The sequence below is a fragment of the Epinephelus lanceolatus genome, chromosome 21, assembly GCF_041903045.1.
Source record: "Epinephelus lanceolatus isolate andai-2023 chromosome 21, ASM4190304v1, whole genome shotgun sequence".
Taxonomy (NCBI): Eukaryota; Metazoa; Chordata; class Actinopteri; order Perciformes; family Serranidae; genus Epinephelus; species Epinephelus lanceolatus.
In genome coordinates, this window is record NC_135754.1 from 7,489,345 (window position 1) to 7,504,241 (window position 14,897).

Sequence of the window (14,897 nt, forward strand, 5' to 3'; positions counted from 1 at the left end):
ACAGTAGATCCATGAGCATAATCAGTGTGACCGGTGTGTGCAGTAGGAGGCTGCGTCCGTTTGTTAGTTTTATGGATCCACGCTCCAGTTAATCTGAAGGGGGGAGGACGGATGGATGGAAGCTGAGATGGGGAGCGTCATTTCCAGCCCAGCGCCTTTAAGCCCCCTCTCACCGTTAGCGCTGAACACCTCTCTTCCGCTATCGACTTGCTGTCTTCATATTTCCCTACCCCCGGGGCCAGGCCAGCCATCATGCCATAAAGAGGCTGTCATGACCCCCAGACACACACGCAAATACACACACATACACACGCACACTCCAGAGAGCACTGGCCAGTCGAGCAAAAGTGACCCTTTCACACCCAATTCAGTGTTGTCTGAATCCCTTCCGCGCAGTGTAGCTTCAGTGCAGGTTTCATTGCAGGTTTAACTGACTGAAACACCAGAAGCCTGAAAACCTGTGGCACTGCCACAGGAGCTGCTGTCACACTGAAGAGGTATTAGTATTGCTTTCAGTGGAAGGCTTTAGTGTGGTGATGATGGTCTTGTTTTGGAGGCTTTTCCACAAGCATACACGTTAATGTGACATGTAGAAACTAGGGCTGTCAAGTGATTAAAAAAATTAATCCAAATAATTACATGCTCTGTGATTAATTAATCTAAATTAATGAAATACATCAACTTGTGCTCTGAAAGTATTTAAAATTTTTCATTGAAATTACTTTTGGCAGAAGTTTCATAATAAAGCTGCTGGATTTTGGATACAATTGACCCCGTCCTCTACCGAAACTGGTCTGCAATCCATTTTAAAAGGGAGTTAGTTAGTTAGTTAGTTGGTCACAGGTAGAACGCCTGGTCGAGTGTTACTGAACCAGACTGGCTGCTAGCACTAGCATCAGAATCTGTGCTAGCTCAGACCTCCAGGTTTGCTGCTAAATGCTTTGTGTTGAGGTGATATTACAAGCTTGATGTACTCTTACGGCCAGGCTCCACCTGGTACGTCAGCGGTGCAACAACCCCCGTCTGTCATGCAACAACTCTCTATTTTACGCGGCTCTTCTATTTTTGTCGTGCTACACTCCCCTACGCGACCCTCCAGCAGATAAAAACTACATGAAATAGTGTGCTAAACTATGGAAGCGAATCATGACTAATATTTAAATTAAAATGTATTTGCAGAAATGCTTTTTCATTTTAAGATTGTGGCTGTATTATTTGACTCATAAATAAAATTAATCATCAATCATCCTATTTGCATTTTAATTTTCTTCTTCAAGACTGCTTATTCTTTTACTTAATTAAAATGAAAAAGAAAAAGTCATTTGAGATTTAATTTTCAAAATATGCCCCAGCAAATAGATACCATTTTCGAATTATGGTCACTATTTTGCAGGGCAGACCACGAAAATGAAATAGCAATGTCTTCTTTGTTTTCTTTTTGATTATGGCATAAAATGTGCAGTCTTGAAGAAGAAAATGCAAATGCAATAGGATGATTGATTATTCATTTTATTTATGAGTGAAATAATGCAGCCACATTCTGAAAATGAAAAAGCATTTCTGTAAATGCATTTTAATTTTCAAATTTTACATTTCATATTGAATTTTGGTATCTATTTGCTGGGGTATATTTTGAAAATTAAATCTCAAATGACTTTTTCTTTTTCATTTTAATTAAGTAAAAGAATGAGCAGTCTTGAAGAAGAAAATTAAAATGCCAATAGGATGATTGATGATTAATTTTATTTATGAGTCAAATAATACAGCCACAATCTTAAAATGAAAAAGCATTTCTGCAAATACATTTTAATTTAAATATTAGTCACGATTCGCTTCCATACTAAATGAGCACAATGTGTTTTTAAATGAATAAACCATTATCAGAGGTGATATGTAATGATTTTTTTTTTCATGCATTTACCCATGTTTATCCGTGACATTGTGTAAATGTCCGTGGCGGACATTTGAAAGAGTAGATGACAAACAGTACAGTAAACTTGTAGATAACTCAAATATATGTAATAACTTAGGTGGCTCAGCAAACGGTAAACAACCCCGCTGGCTTCTCTACGTGTCGCTTCCGTACGCAGTCAGCGGAACCCAAATGAATATGCCGCGATGCTAAGCTGACGTGACGCTTACATTTGCAGCCGGTGGAGCCCAGCCGTGATGGTACAAAATTCCTTACTGCAGAAACTGCAGAGAACGATACTCCTATCAACAGTTCCATCTGGGCATTTTTTAAATGTAAATGTTTCATTCACGGGTTCAAGCAAGTTGCTTGTCTGCCTCCATCATGTGACATAGCCACTCTGGCCTTCAATGACACATCGCAACATGATTAATCAACGTTAATTTTTTTAACGAGTTATTTTTTTCTGTGATTAATGAACAAAATTTTTAAACAAAATTAGCAAATTTAGAGATGTTCAACACAGCAAGATGGTGACTATGACCAGATTTGTTACAAGAGCTAGATTCCTACGCACATACACAGTATACTTAGAAAGCAAGTGAGCAAGCAAGAGAAAGAGGGATTGATTCATGTTTTTTGGGGGGCTTAACGTTACCAATACCAATTAATTAGATTTTGTAAAATGTGAACATAGCAGAGAGCAGAGCTGCTGTCTGCTGTCTACTGTCTACTGTCTGCTGCTGCGTCCCCATTAAGAGACAATGCTTGCATTTATGCATGTTTGACCACAGCAACAGCTCTGACAAACTGGGATATTAAGTCTCTCTTAAATTCCTTCCTGACATTTTGATGGAATACTTCTGCGCCGCGTTGGTCAGAACTAGTGGCTTTAATTTGTTAATCTCTCCATGTCATTTTTCTGCCTACTGTGTTTTTGGCACAAAAGCAACATTTATACTTGGCCACATGGATAATTGCAATCATGAATCTAAAATAAATGAATAAATAAATTGGGTAAGATAGCTTGCATTATGACTATCGCTTAGCTACAAATTCAGTACCATACAGAGCACCATTCTCCGTAGTAGGCATACTGGTGATAAGCACTAACTAAGAGTTGAGCTGAGGCAGATGGAAGTGTCATAAACCGAAGCACTGGACGAATTGAAATTTTGATATTATGATGACATCAGATAAAAAGTCAGAGGATCTTCAACGTTACTACAATTCATCCTTTGGGTGCACAAATGTACCAAATGTACCATTTTTCATTGCAGTCTATCCAATGGATAAAAGGTATAACTCAAAACCACAGATGTCGTCCTGGTGATGGCAGTGTGTGCTGTATGTGATTGTGAGGGAATGGGTAAATGACAAGGCAAACTATGCTTTGGAATAAAGGCAAATACAGTCAATTTGACTTCTGGGAATATGTCATCTCAAAGGTGCATTAAGTAGTTTTTGGACTTTGACTTGCAAATATTAAAAGCTAAACTTAATAGATTTGATAAGGGATTTGGATTTGATAAGCATATCCAATACCGGATTCTGATTAGATAGAGTACGATTGAACCCCAAACCTAATTTGTACTAACTCTATAATATCTGTCAGACTCTGTTATATAATCTGTCTGCACTTCTGTCATCATCACAATCTGTTCAATAGGCACCAGGAACACAGCATTATGGCTGAATCTTAATGGACTGTACCTTTTGGATGGGTAGAGGTGTGACTGTGAGTCTGTGTTTGAATAGAGGGACACTGTGATGAATGATGTAGTGCTGCAGGCTCACAGGCTTGGCCAACATGCAGTAGCTCTCCTCTTTTGCTCCTTCTTCAACTGTTTCTCTATCTAATTATGACCTCTATTTTCTCCCTCTTTTACTCTGCATCTCACTCTTTTTTCTTCTCCATTTGGCAGACATTCTCACTTTATTATGGCCCACACTGGCCTTTTATTGCCCACCAGCAGCAAACTTTGTGCAATTTGTCATTGAGGGAGTGTGGATGAGTTCTTTTGGCTGCCTCTGCCGCTCTCACCTAAAAATCTAATCAGATCAACGTAGGGCTCTAATCACTTCCTCTCTCGCCTTGATTGCATTTATAGACATTCTGTCGCTCTGTGCTCCCCCAATCGAGCATTTCATAATTACTCTCCTCTTACATTTGTTTATTTATATCCTTCAGTACAGTGCATGCCAAGCCCTTTGCCAATGAGTGAAGATGAGAAGTTTATGGAGGTGGGGAGAGAAAGCGTAAGAGCCTTTGGGAAAGATTTGAAAATCATTACCACCCCTTTGTGCTTGAAATAAGCGCTTTATCGCCTTTATATTCATAGCAGCTCATTGTGTATATTACTGTTAAAATATACAAGTACCACAGCCTAAAGGCAATAAATTAGAAGCTTTGGGTTGTGGTAGTTGGCTGTAAGTTTTGTTGATATAGGTAATGAGATGTGGCAACTTCTATAATTTTTAACAACTATTCAAAAATCAGAACTCAGTAATAGTGCGGTAATGAGGAATTAAAGGTCCTGGAAGGAAATCTACTTGCATTTTTCAGTCAGGAACAGACAAATGTCACTCAAAAACAAAAAAGACTAACGCTGTTTGCACAACTTGCTCCACTATAGTGTGACACAATCCCTGCCTACAGTGTAGTGCCAGAGTCAAGCACAACTGGACAGGACCACCAAATTAACATGGAGGAAAGCCTTGTCCTTTCTGTTAGGGTGGTAAATGTGAAGAATTTATGTGATCATGAGCTGCAAAGTCCTCAATAAACATTTTGGGAGGAATAGGCTTTTTAATAACGCCAAATTAGTCTGTTTACCACAACTCTCCCATTGTCTTTTTCCTGCTTCTGTTTGTACTGACGGTCTGCTTTCAAAGCAAAGTTTGGTAAAGTCCAACATGTCTGTGATCCCTTGGCCAGTCGATCCAACAAGGAGGCACTTCTCTACCACTTGTCTATTACCGTTCGTCATTCACCCTCCATTGTAACAATTGACTACTGGTCTCCATTATGCCAGCGATTCATAAAATTGCACACGTAGCATAAGTGAGAGGAGTGTCAGACCAAGCACCCACCCTGCTTTAAGAAAATAAAAGGGGCTTCTGGTGAAACTGAAATCTTCCAGGAACATGTGCATTCCCTTATTTGATTGACCAATGCAGCACCATACTGGATGACATCCTTTGCATAGCAACAAATGTTGAGCCAGATAACCTACATCTTTTTAACCAAAGCCCTCTCTGTGTGTTCACCCCTGATACCACAATGAAGGAGTACTGCGGTATGAAGGTAACAACAAAAGCAGTACCTCGGCTCATGTTTACTGCAGTATGTTACTGTCACCGCGAATACCGCCCAGCCCTACACATGAACACATGAACCGACATGAACCCCGGTCTCCTGGGTCAGAGTCCTGGGTTTGTTTGGTTTCAGTGCAGAGTTTGAAGAAATCCAATGTATCCACCATATGATGGCCAACCCAACAGCCACAAGAAAGCACTTGTCTATGGGGCTGTACACATGTGCATCTTTAACCACCTGGAAAACGTGAGGTTGGGCGTTTAGTGCTACTGTACTCCTGTGCATGCTCTGTGCCAACTGTCAAGAGCATGCAGCCAGGTTGCATCTGAGCTTGCAAGGCAACTTTAACCAGCACGTTATCAAAGCCTACCTACCTCAAATCCTGTGTACAAGGCAGATCTTCTTTTAGGCACTGTTTTGTTAATTGTGTAGGCAAAAATATTATTCGTAGGAGAGATGTAAAGTTGTGGACAGCCCTGCACTAAAATGACATCTGCATATTTATAACAGACATATATTGACGTAAGAAGGGAAAGATGTCTGTCAGCTGTGATTGGTTTTTCCTTGTAACATTACATGTGGTGCGTGCTGCTACATTCCAAAAGTTAAAAAGTTGAACTATTTATCTCAGGGTGCAGCCAACACACCCTGATTAACAGATGCTTGGGAATGCTTGCATGTTGCAGTGGTATTGCGACAGCATTTGAGCATACCTGCCACCTGTCTACACTGTGAACACTAGATTTGATAGCACAAAAAAACACGGCATGTGTACAGCCCCTGTTACCGTCTGCCAATCACCCTCCATTGTTATCAATGACTACCATAGAGGATGTCATCCAGCAAAGTACTGCATTGGACTATCAAATGTAACAACGTGGCATACATATGCGACTTAAAATAACTCTATGTTGACCTTTGGTTTTACATGGGACACAAACACTCAGCTCCTGGGTCAAAGTTCTGTGTTTGTTTGACCCGTCCGCCACCCCGACCTCCTCCCAAAGAGGATTCTGTCACAATTCGTAATACGTGACCTGACTTCCTCCCTTGCTTTTGTCACATGACCGAAGATGGCCTGCAGCTCATAGGTCACATGATCACAGCCTCCTGGCTTACAACTATTTTGATTTTTATGTGCTACTGGTAATATTGAGAAAATCAAGCACCTAGATATCAATATCCTCCTGCTGTGCTTTCACAAAATATTCACCCAATGAGATTTTTGATAAATAATTATCAGTAATGTAACTATAATGAATAAGTAGGTAAAGACAAGTAATAGAACAGCTAGACCAAAGATAAAAGGACTGACCAACCAGCATCACCAAGACCAAGGCCACCAGCCCAATGTTCATGCAAAAATTCTGTGAAATATATGTTTTCTAAGACCTCCCTGGTGGCCTAGGGGTTAAGGCACTGACCACGAACTGCTACATCCCAATTCATGTCGCTCCCCATCTCCACTTCCTGGTGCTTCCTGTCATCTCTCTACTGTTGACTTACTAGTAAAGGCACAAAATGCCCACAAAAATATGTTTTGAAAAAATATATATAGATGGATTAGTCTCTGCTGACTTTGAATATCCTATTCATGGGCTCTGTGTCAAAAAATGTTTCAAAACCCTGAGCTTCACTTTCAGTAGTTTCCACTTTTACAGGTTGGAAGTGGAGGGGTACGGCCTGCCCACGTCCAAACATCATTAAAAGGCAGGAATATTGAGCAGCCAGAGTGGATGAAGCATCTGCCTCAGTGAAACATTAACCTCATGCTGGGAGATGGTTTAGTTGCTCTCACCTCAGCCTGTGAGAGCAGGCTGGCCTTGGATCAAATAATGACAGAACCCTTGCCTCTTTATGTCTCTCTTATTATTTCTCTCCACATCTACGCTGCATATAAAAATGTTCCGAACCCCACCTCCTTCCATTACATTGTCTGTCTCTGTGAATCCACAGGAGAGATCTGATCCCGTATTGATTTTCCCTTTTAAATCATCTGACATGATGTAGCAAGGAGGAAGGATTTAGGTGAATGAGATATAGATTCTCTCAAAGGGTTGTCAGCTCCAAGGTTTCCACTGTTTTGTACTCTGTGTTGAGATCAGCCTTGTGCCTCTCTGTTATGATGTTTAAATAGTTTGGCCACAAATGTCAGATTTTCCCTTAGTAACATGTCCTCTCTCTATGTTCCAGGTTCAACTGATCCACTACAATCATGAGCTCTACACAAATTACACAGAAGCTGCTAAAAGCCCCAATGGATTGGTCATAGTGTCCATATTCATGAAGGTAAGCCTCATTCATATCTTGAATGACTGCCTGACTGCCAGTGTGAAGGCTGTATTCACTCAAGAATTACATTTCTTTTTGACATGTCATGACCCAGCAGCTGCTATGATGACATTCTGTATTGGGATATTGCTTAGGAAACCAACAGAATACTAATCATTGCATTGAACAAGAGTTTTCTACCTTCCTCTAGATACTAAATCTGAGTTACCAGCTACAGTGGCTGGACAGAGGACTTGACCCAATTTAATTAGTGTTAAAGCACTACACGACAGTATACAGATGAAACATGTAAAGCAAAACTGAACAGGACTTAACGTTGTGTTCAGTACACACCAGGCTCAGTTAAAGGTGTTTATTCAAGTGTTTCCACTCAGCAACGCTGACATGGTCCCAATGGCTGTAAATACTCATGACACTGCATTTATATTTCAATTATGAACCCTTGTCTGCGATAACTTGCAAGTCATGTCGTGCTGGAATCAGCACAACTATTTTGGAGTCAGTCCCAAGACACCCCTTGCCCCTACCACTTAGCCCTTTCCTTCTTCATTTTGTGCATTCACATCTAGGGGTAAAGTGTCCTGATTCTTGTTGCAGGGTTCCCATGGTCATGGAAAACCTTGAAAAAGTCATGGAATTTCCCAAACATACTTTCCAGGCCTGGAAATGTCATGAAATTAGTAAAAAAACAAAACATTCAAAGTTATGGAAAAGTTGTAATTTTTTTTGTGTGTAATGACATTTAAATAGTAATCTTCCATTGATAACCTTTGATGTAATGTAACATAACAGCAAATTTATTCTCTGAAGCTGTCAATGTAACATATCTGTAATATGTGTTGTTATGTTTCCCATCATTTCTTCATTTTCTTCCTGCGTTCTGTCTCTGCCTTCATGAATGACAGCTGGCTTAAATGATGTTTGAACAGAGTTTGAGTCTGTTATGTTTAAAAAATGCGAGGCAAGTTTGGCAAGGAAAAAAGATTATTACAGGTCCTTAATAAGTTATGGAAAAGTTTAAAAATTTTGTCAATGAAAATGTGTGGGAAATGTGTTGTTGGGATAGCTGGATTAGGGTGAAGGGTTTGGGCTACATGGCCCTCCAAATGGAGGTTTTTCAGAGGAAAACTCAAAACTAAGTGTTATGACAAGTCATCAGTAAGATGGCTGTAGGAGCAACAAAAGAAACTTCATTCACAACTATATTTTCGTTGTGAATAAAGATTTAAAAATTGCCATAATTATCGTAGTATCTTAATTTAAAGTAGTTTCATTGTGATATCATCCATTTCTTTATATCCAGCATAACAAAAAAAATGCTAGCATGCTGATGTCTCGGTGGCTTACTAGCTAGCTAGCTAATGTTGTACATGATAGTCCCACATTTTGACATATTCCCCTGTCGCTTTCCCCCCCTTTGGTGGCATATGATGCCCAAAACTTAACTAAACTTGTTACTGCTCCTCTAATGTCAGTGCAGATTGGCATGGTATATAGTAGGGGCTGCTAACATTAGCCTACAGAACACTGCAAGGGACCTGGTCATGAAGCAGTGTTCTTTCTTATTATATGACTTGTTTGATCGATTGATAGCATGAAACTTGAGTTGTGAATGATTCACTGGCTCCATTGCTTTTCTATCTCCATTGTGATAATGGGCTACAGTCACTGCAATTAATGCATCTGTTTATGTAAACACCATCAGTGACGATACTGATGATGTATCAGGGTCGTTAAGGGTTGACCCCTTTCATAGGAGAAGATTACAACCACTACCCTTTATAACTCTGTTCGTAGGGGCTAGGGGACACTTGAAAATTGGGGTTAGGGGCAAAAAGGAGAAATAAGATTAGGCCTTAGTGAATTTTACAAATCATATAAAAAATATCTTGTCCCATAACCATCAGATGAAGACATTTTCTTCAGTACCAAGGGTAATCCAGCTGATGTTGTCTGCATATGAACTTAGGGGAAAAAAAGAGGTAAGCAAGTAGGGCTCAGGTGCCACCCATAGCTACCTGACTGACTCCATGGCAACATCACATCTCAGGTTCACATGACCCAAAGTATGATGGGAAACCTGGCAGCAAAAATCTAATCATATTCATTACAAGAGAAAGTAAGAAAAAGAATAATAATGGGCCTTTTTGACTTGTCATAAAAGCACTCTTGTTACTATTAACATTGACAATGGCTTTGTCCCTGCTTTTCCTGTTATGACATGTCAAAATGTCTGCTGTGGAAAAAGGGAATGCAGAAATCACTCATTTTATTATTCACACCTGTGTTTTCCTACTGACATGTCAAAATGTGTTCTGTGAAAGTTGCCTATAGAGGTGACCTATCTTCACATTGATTATCCCATACTAATTCGTAACATGTCAGATATTTTCCTACATATAGACTACGGCATGTCTCTTATTCAGCCATGAAACAAAATGGACAGGCTCTGACTATTGTGTTGCGCAAAAGAGTCCACCAACTCTCTAAGAGAACTTTACATTAATATAAAGTGTTCACTTAAATGAAGAGATGTAAGCTTTTACAGAGCTTTTATTGCAGAGCTAACCAAATAATAATTTGAAAAGAAAAAATAAGGTTTGGCCTGGTTGTTTTAAACTCAAATGTTATTTGGTTTTGCCTGTCAGATCAATCCCTGCATCTTGGGCACATGCCCTGTGCCCTGTCAGTTTTTATGACAGGTCTATACTTACTGGAGAAGAAAAGGGGTCGATTCACTGAAATATAGCTGAACTTGTCCAAATGATACATAAAGTCAATATCGTCCTGCTGCAGAGCTCCAGGCTCAGGCCCTTCTCTGGCACTGGGACCCATCCTTATCACCAGAACTCATGGTAGAAAATGATGTGTGTTTATTGCGCTTTCTTATCAATGGTAATGCATACATACCACTGTATCATCTTATGCAGTGTATTGTTTAATCATTCTCATTGTTAATAAAGTTGCCTATTGAGAGTATATTTGATACATACTATCACATCCGTGCCACTGTAACATGGTAACAACAGGGATCACAAAATGGTGTATGTTCGAAAGCCTGTTATAACCTGACTGATCACATTTGGTTTCACGTTTAGGCTAAGTATTGTTTGTCGTGCCTATCATTAATAAATAAGTACATTATATGATTAGATGCAACTTTATCATAAGCTTCAGAGCATTAATGGTTCAATGCCACATAACCTCTGTCACACAAACTCCACCAATAACACCAAGGTAATAAACACAACCCATATATGTCAACGAAACCATAACTTATAAAGTTAGGTTAGGTAATGTTAAGCAGCAAATAGCTCATGTGCTAACCTTATGAGCTTGCTAACATCTTGCTTACATAAACATTACTATTTATGACATTAGCAAAGCTATCTAATGTTAGCTAATGTTAGCAACTTGCAACCTCATAGCTAGATGCCACTAAATCCTACACCCTAGATCTTTAATGTTACTTTATCTAAACTAAGTTCCAGATTACAGTTATATCAAAATGTTAAAGGAGAAGTCCGGTATTTTGCACTTTGAGCCCCATTTCTGGGTTGTTTATGATGAAATAGAGTGCTTAAGACCAACATTTTGACGATTGCTCCTTTTTGGAGAATTTGGCTTTCCCCTGCCTGGATAACACTGCTGTCTATGGCCATGTGTAAATCTGTCCTAAAACCACCCTAAACGTTCGTTTTTCTGAGTGGTCAGTGGTGTTCGTTGATGTTCTGACATAAAAATCATAGCAAACTGTGGTTTCCCTGATGATTTATTTGACATTTTGTCTAATCCATTGATTTTCTATAGGAAGCCTCATTGTCCGTTGGTAGTGATCCACCACCGGAAACGGAAAGGGGGTTGTTTACAACAAGGCTGTAGTCATTGTAGTCTTTTAGCTCAGCGGCTCGACAGTGCTGTGTGTGCTCCTGGAGGAAGAACAGGAACGAATGAAAAAGTTTTGTAATAAGTTTAAACAACTGCACAATGGATTACTCGCTTGTAAACAACCTTCGCAGTACGATGCCTTTGAACACAACGCCAGCCTTCTTCTTCTTCTGCTTCTTTTCTGTGTCCTATTACATTGCAGTGGTTTCCTGCTGGTTGGCAACACCATGCCATCAGGTGGGCTGGAGTGTATAACGCTTTAGGGTCAAACGAACGATCAAGTGGAAGTTTACACACGGGTGTGAGGCAGCTGAAAAAATAGTTCCACAATCGAGATGAACGGCAAAAACACAGACAGAAATCACAGTTTGCTACGATTTTTATGTCAGAACATCAACGAACACCACTGAGTTTCATGGCTTTGAAAACGAACATTTAGGGTGGTTTTAGGACAGATTTACAAATGGCCATAGACAGCATTGTTAAGCCAGGCAGGGGAAAGCCAAATTCTCCAAAAAGGAGCAATCATCAAAATTTTGGTCTTAAGCACTCTATTTCATCATAAACAACCCAGAAATGGGGCTCAAAGTGCAAAATACCGGAGTTCTCCTTTAAGGTTATCAAAATGTCCTGTTAAATCCTGATGAAGGCCTCTGGCATACACAATTCACTTCCTTCTTCATGCTCTGGGCTGGAAGGGGTCTGACAGAGGAGGTGGGCCTGAGCCTGGAGCTCTGCAGCTACACCCTTTTCCAAACAGTAGCTCAAATGATCACAAGCTACCAAAATGCAAAGTTACTTGAAAAGTTGCAGAAAACTTTCTGTCCAATCTTGCAACAGACAAGCTACACAACTAGATATGGAGTGTCTGTGCCATATGCTTGTAAGTAAAGAGACTGAAAACAGAGCAATAAAGTCATTATGCAAATCTGGAATGAGGTAAAGTCATGTTATTTTAAATATGATTGGGTTATTTATGGTTTTCATTTCACAAATTTGTCGAACTGTCAATTAAAGACCACATTTAGCTTAATTGTATCATGGTTGATTTTATATTGTCTGTTCACCTATACCTCCAAAAGACAAAATAGGCTGATTATCTGTGTCTGTAGCTACATTTTGGTTCAGGAACTAAATTACTTTTCAGGATGAAGGTCTCAATGCTCCCACCCCTCCACTCTCCTGCTCCCTCTGTGTCTTCACCTGAAATCTTCTAAATGTTCAACTCAAGAACTCACAAACAATTAGTGATCCAATTATCCTGCAGAGCAAAACAATGTGCTCCTTTGCTTTGTGTCAGCTGCAGCGGCACTACTCTCCTGTCTCTTTGTTGTGTATGAGAGGTCTCCATCTTGAATGAGAGGCTCAGAGATCAGAGAAGCAGCAGACGTCCTCGGCACTATGCGTACTGAGGCTGAAAAGTTCAGCTGCTAACTGCTAATTAGCTCCCCAATGTCAATGGGACCATCATTTAGTCTTGAAGAGACAGAGGGAACACTGACCTAGGTCACACCTCCTCAACTCCCCCCCCCTCCAACCAGTAGGAGAGTGTGTCAGAGGATGTATGAGAGAGGAGCTGGGCTTTGGAAGTGGAGTGCTGCAGGTTGGTTGGCGTATATGACAGCCTGATGAAATGGCCCTGAAACAGCATGCAGCTCTGCACTGCTGTTAGGCTTAGCTGGCAAAGAAAAAAAATATAATGTAATGTTATATACCATGTGTTGCTATTTGGAAATCTTAAAGGTGCCACACATTTTATGAACACATTAGAGTAGTGAAGTACAGAGTCTGTGGTTTGGAAAATTAAAGCCCCATTTGTTTTCCGACGGTTGGAGCATTGCCGAGGCTTGAACAGATACTAAACTCATCCAGCTGAATCATCAGTGCAAGAGATTAAAAACGGTGTAGAAAATATCTAGTTTCCAAAGTCTTCAGTCCAAAAAATCTATCTACAAAACCTACAAACCTGTGTATTAACTTCATGGAGAGAATTCAGTTACAACCCCCAACATCTACCAGTGTCTAGTAAGTAGCAAGAGCTCTGATCCCTTATTGCTTCCAGCTGGCTTAACTGTAGCTACAGCAGCTAAGGATAACTGGTACTGAAGTACCTAAAATGAGAAGTCATTTCTAAGAAGCACAGCTGTAAAAGTTAAAACTAACGGCTATAACTCAAACATATAGAGACTCCAGTGTTTTGTGTTGAAGAACATGGAGGTTATCCTTAAATAACACTTTCAAATTGGAATTTACATTGGTAAAAAAAAAAAAAAAAGTCAGGAACAAGCAGCATTGGCAGGTCTGAGTTGTAGGTTTTAGAAGTATTTTTCCCACTATAAATTCCTGTTTCAAAGTTGCCTTGTGGTGATGTTTTGTCATCCCGATGCCTCAATGTACAGAAAAACAGGAGTCACTCTGATAATGTAGCAGGTAAACATATCCCACCAGTTCTGCTTATTACAGCTTTATTTCAGAGAGAGCATGTTTTTTTGCCCCCATTAGTTTGCCATGACAGATGGCTCTGAATACTTGTTGCTGTGGAGAAAAAGACAGTCAGTCATAAATCAGCTGAAGTGAATTCAAAACCCTTTATTCATTTTCTAAAAAGTGTAGTCTGATGCTCCCACTCATTGTATGCATTGCACATAAGAAAAAGCTCAGTTATTGGATGTAGAGCAATGCAACTCAGGAGCCATATTTAACTTCTTTACTTATGTTTTAGGTTTATATCTTTTCTAATACAATTTTTTGTTTTGATCATTCAATTAAAAGAGATACAACTGTCAGTCACCCAGCAGATGCAAAAAAATTAACAAGACCTGTACTTCCAGACCCAGAGGTGCCCACTGTAAGTGTTTTCGGACCAAACAGTTCTGGGTACTTCCTAAGAGGAAATGCCCACTGGAGAGCTCCACCGAGAACTACGTACCTTCAAGGGCTTTTTTTTAACCTGCGTGCTGGTGATAACCGTGGCTGGAGGCATTATGAGTTTGTGTTGTCCATTCATCTGTATGTACATACATTCATCCCATTCTTGTGAGGGGATATCTCCATCTTCAGATGTGGCACATGTCCTCTTGGACTCAACGATAAGCTGATTCGATTTAAGTGGTCAAAGGTCAAGGTCACTGTGACCTCATCTGCCTCATTTTTGTCAATGCAATATCTCAAAAACACCTGAAAGAATTGTTTTTCAAATTTGGCACAAACATTCTCTTGGACTCAACAATGTACTGATAAGATTTTGGTCAACAAAGACCACTGTGACCTTGCATCCCTCTCATTTTTGTGAACAAGATATCTGAAGAACACCTGAAGGGAATTTTTCTCAAATGTGGTACAAACTTTTACTTAGACTGAACAATGAACTGATTAGATATTGGTGGTCAAGGGTCAAGGTCACTGTTTTGCATCTGTCTCATTCTTGTGAATGAAATATCTCAAGAGGGCCTTGAGGGAGTTTCCTCAAATTTGGCACAAACGCCC

At 39.9% G+C, this 14,897-nt stretch overlaps 1 protein-coding gene across 1 annotated transcript in view; it reads left to right on the top strand.

Annotated features, from left to right (window-relative positions):
- The window catches only part of ca10a (carbonic anhydrase Xa), a 379,419-nt gene that overhangs the window by 341,839 nt on the left and 22,683 nt on the right, over nt 1-14,897 (top strand). Inside the window, exon 7 of the mRNA XM_033611814.2 lies at nt 7,425-7,520. Coding sequence (XP_033467705.1) covers nt 7,425-7,520 — 96 coding nt within the window. The remainder of the gene's footprint in view (nt 1-7,424; nt 7,521-14,897) is intronic.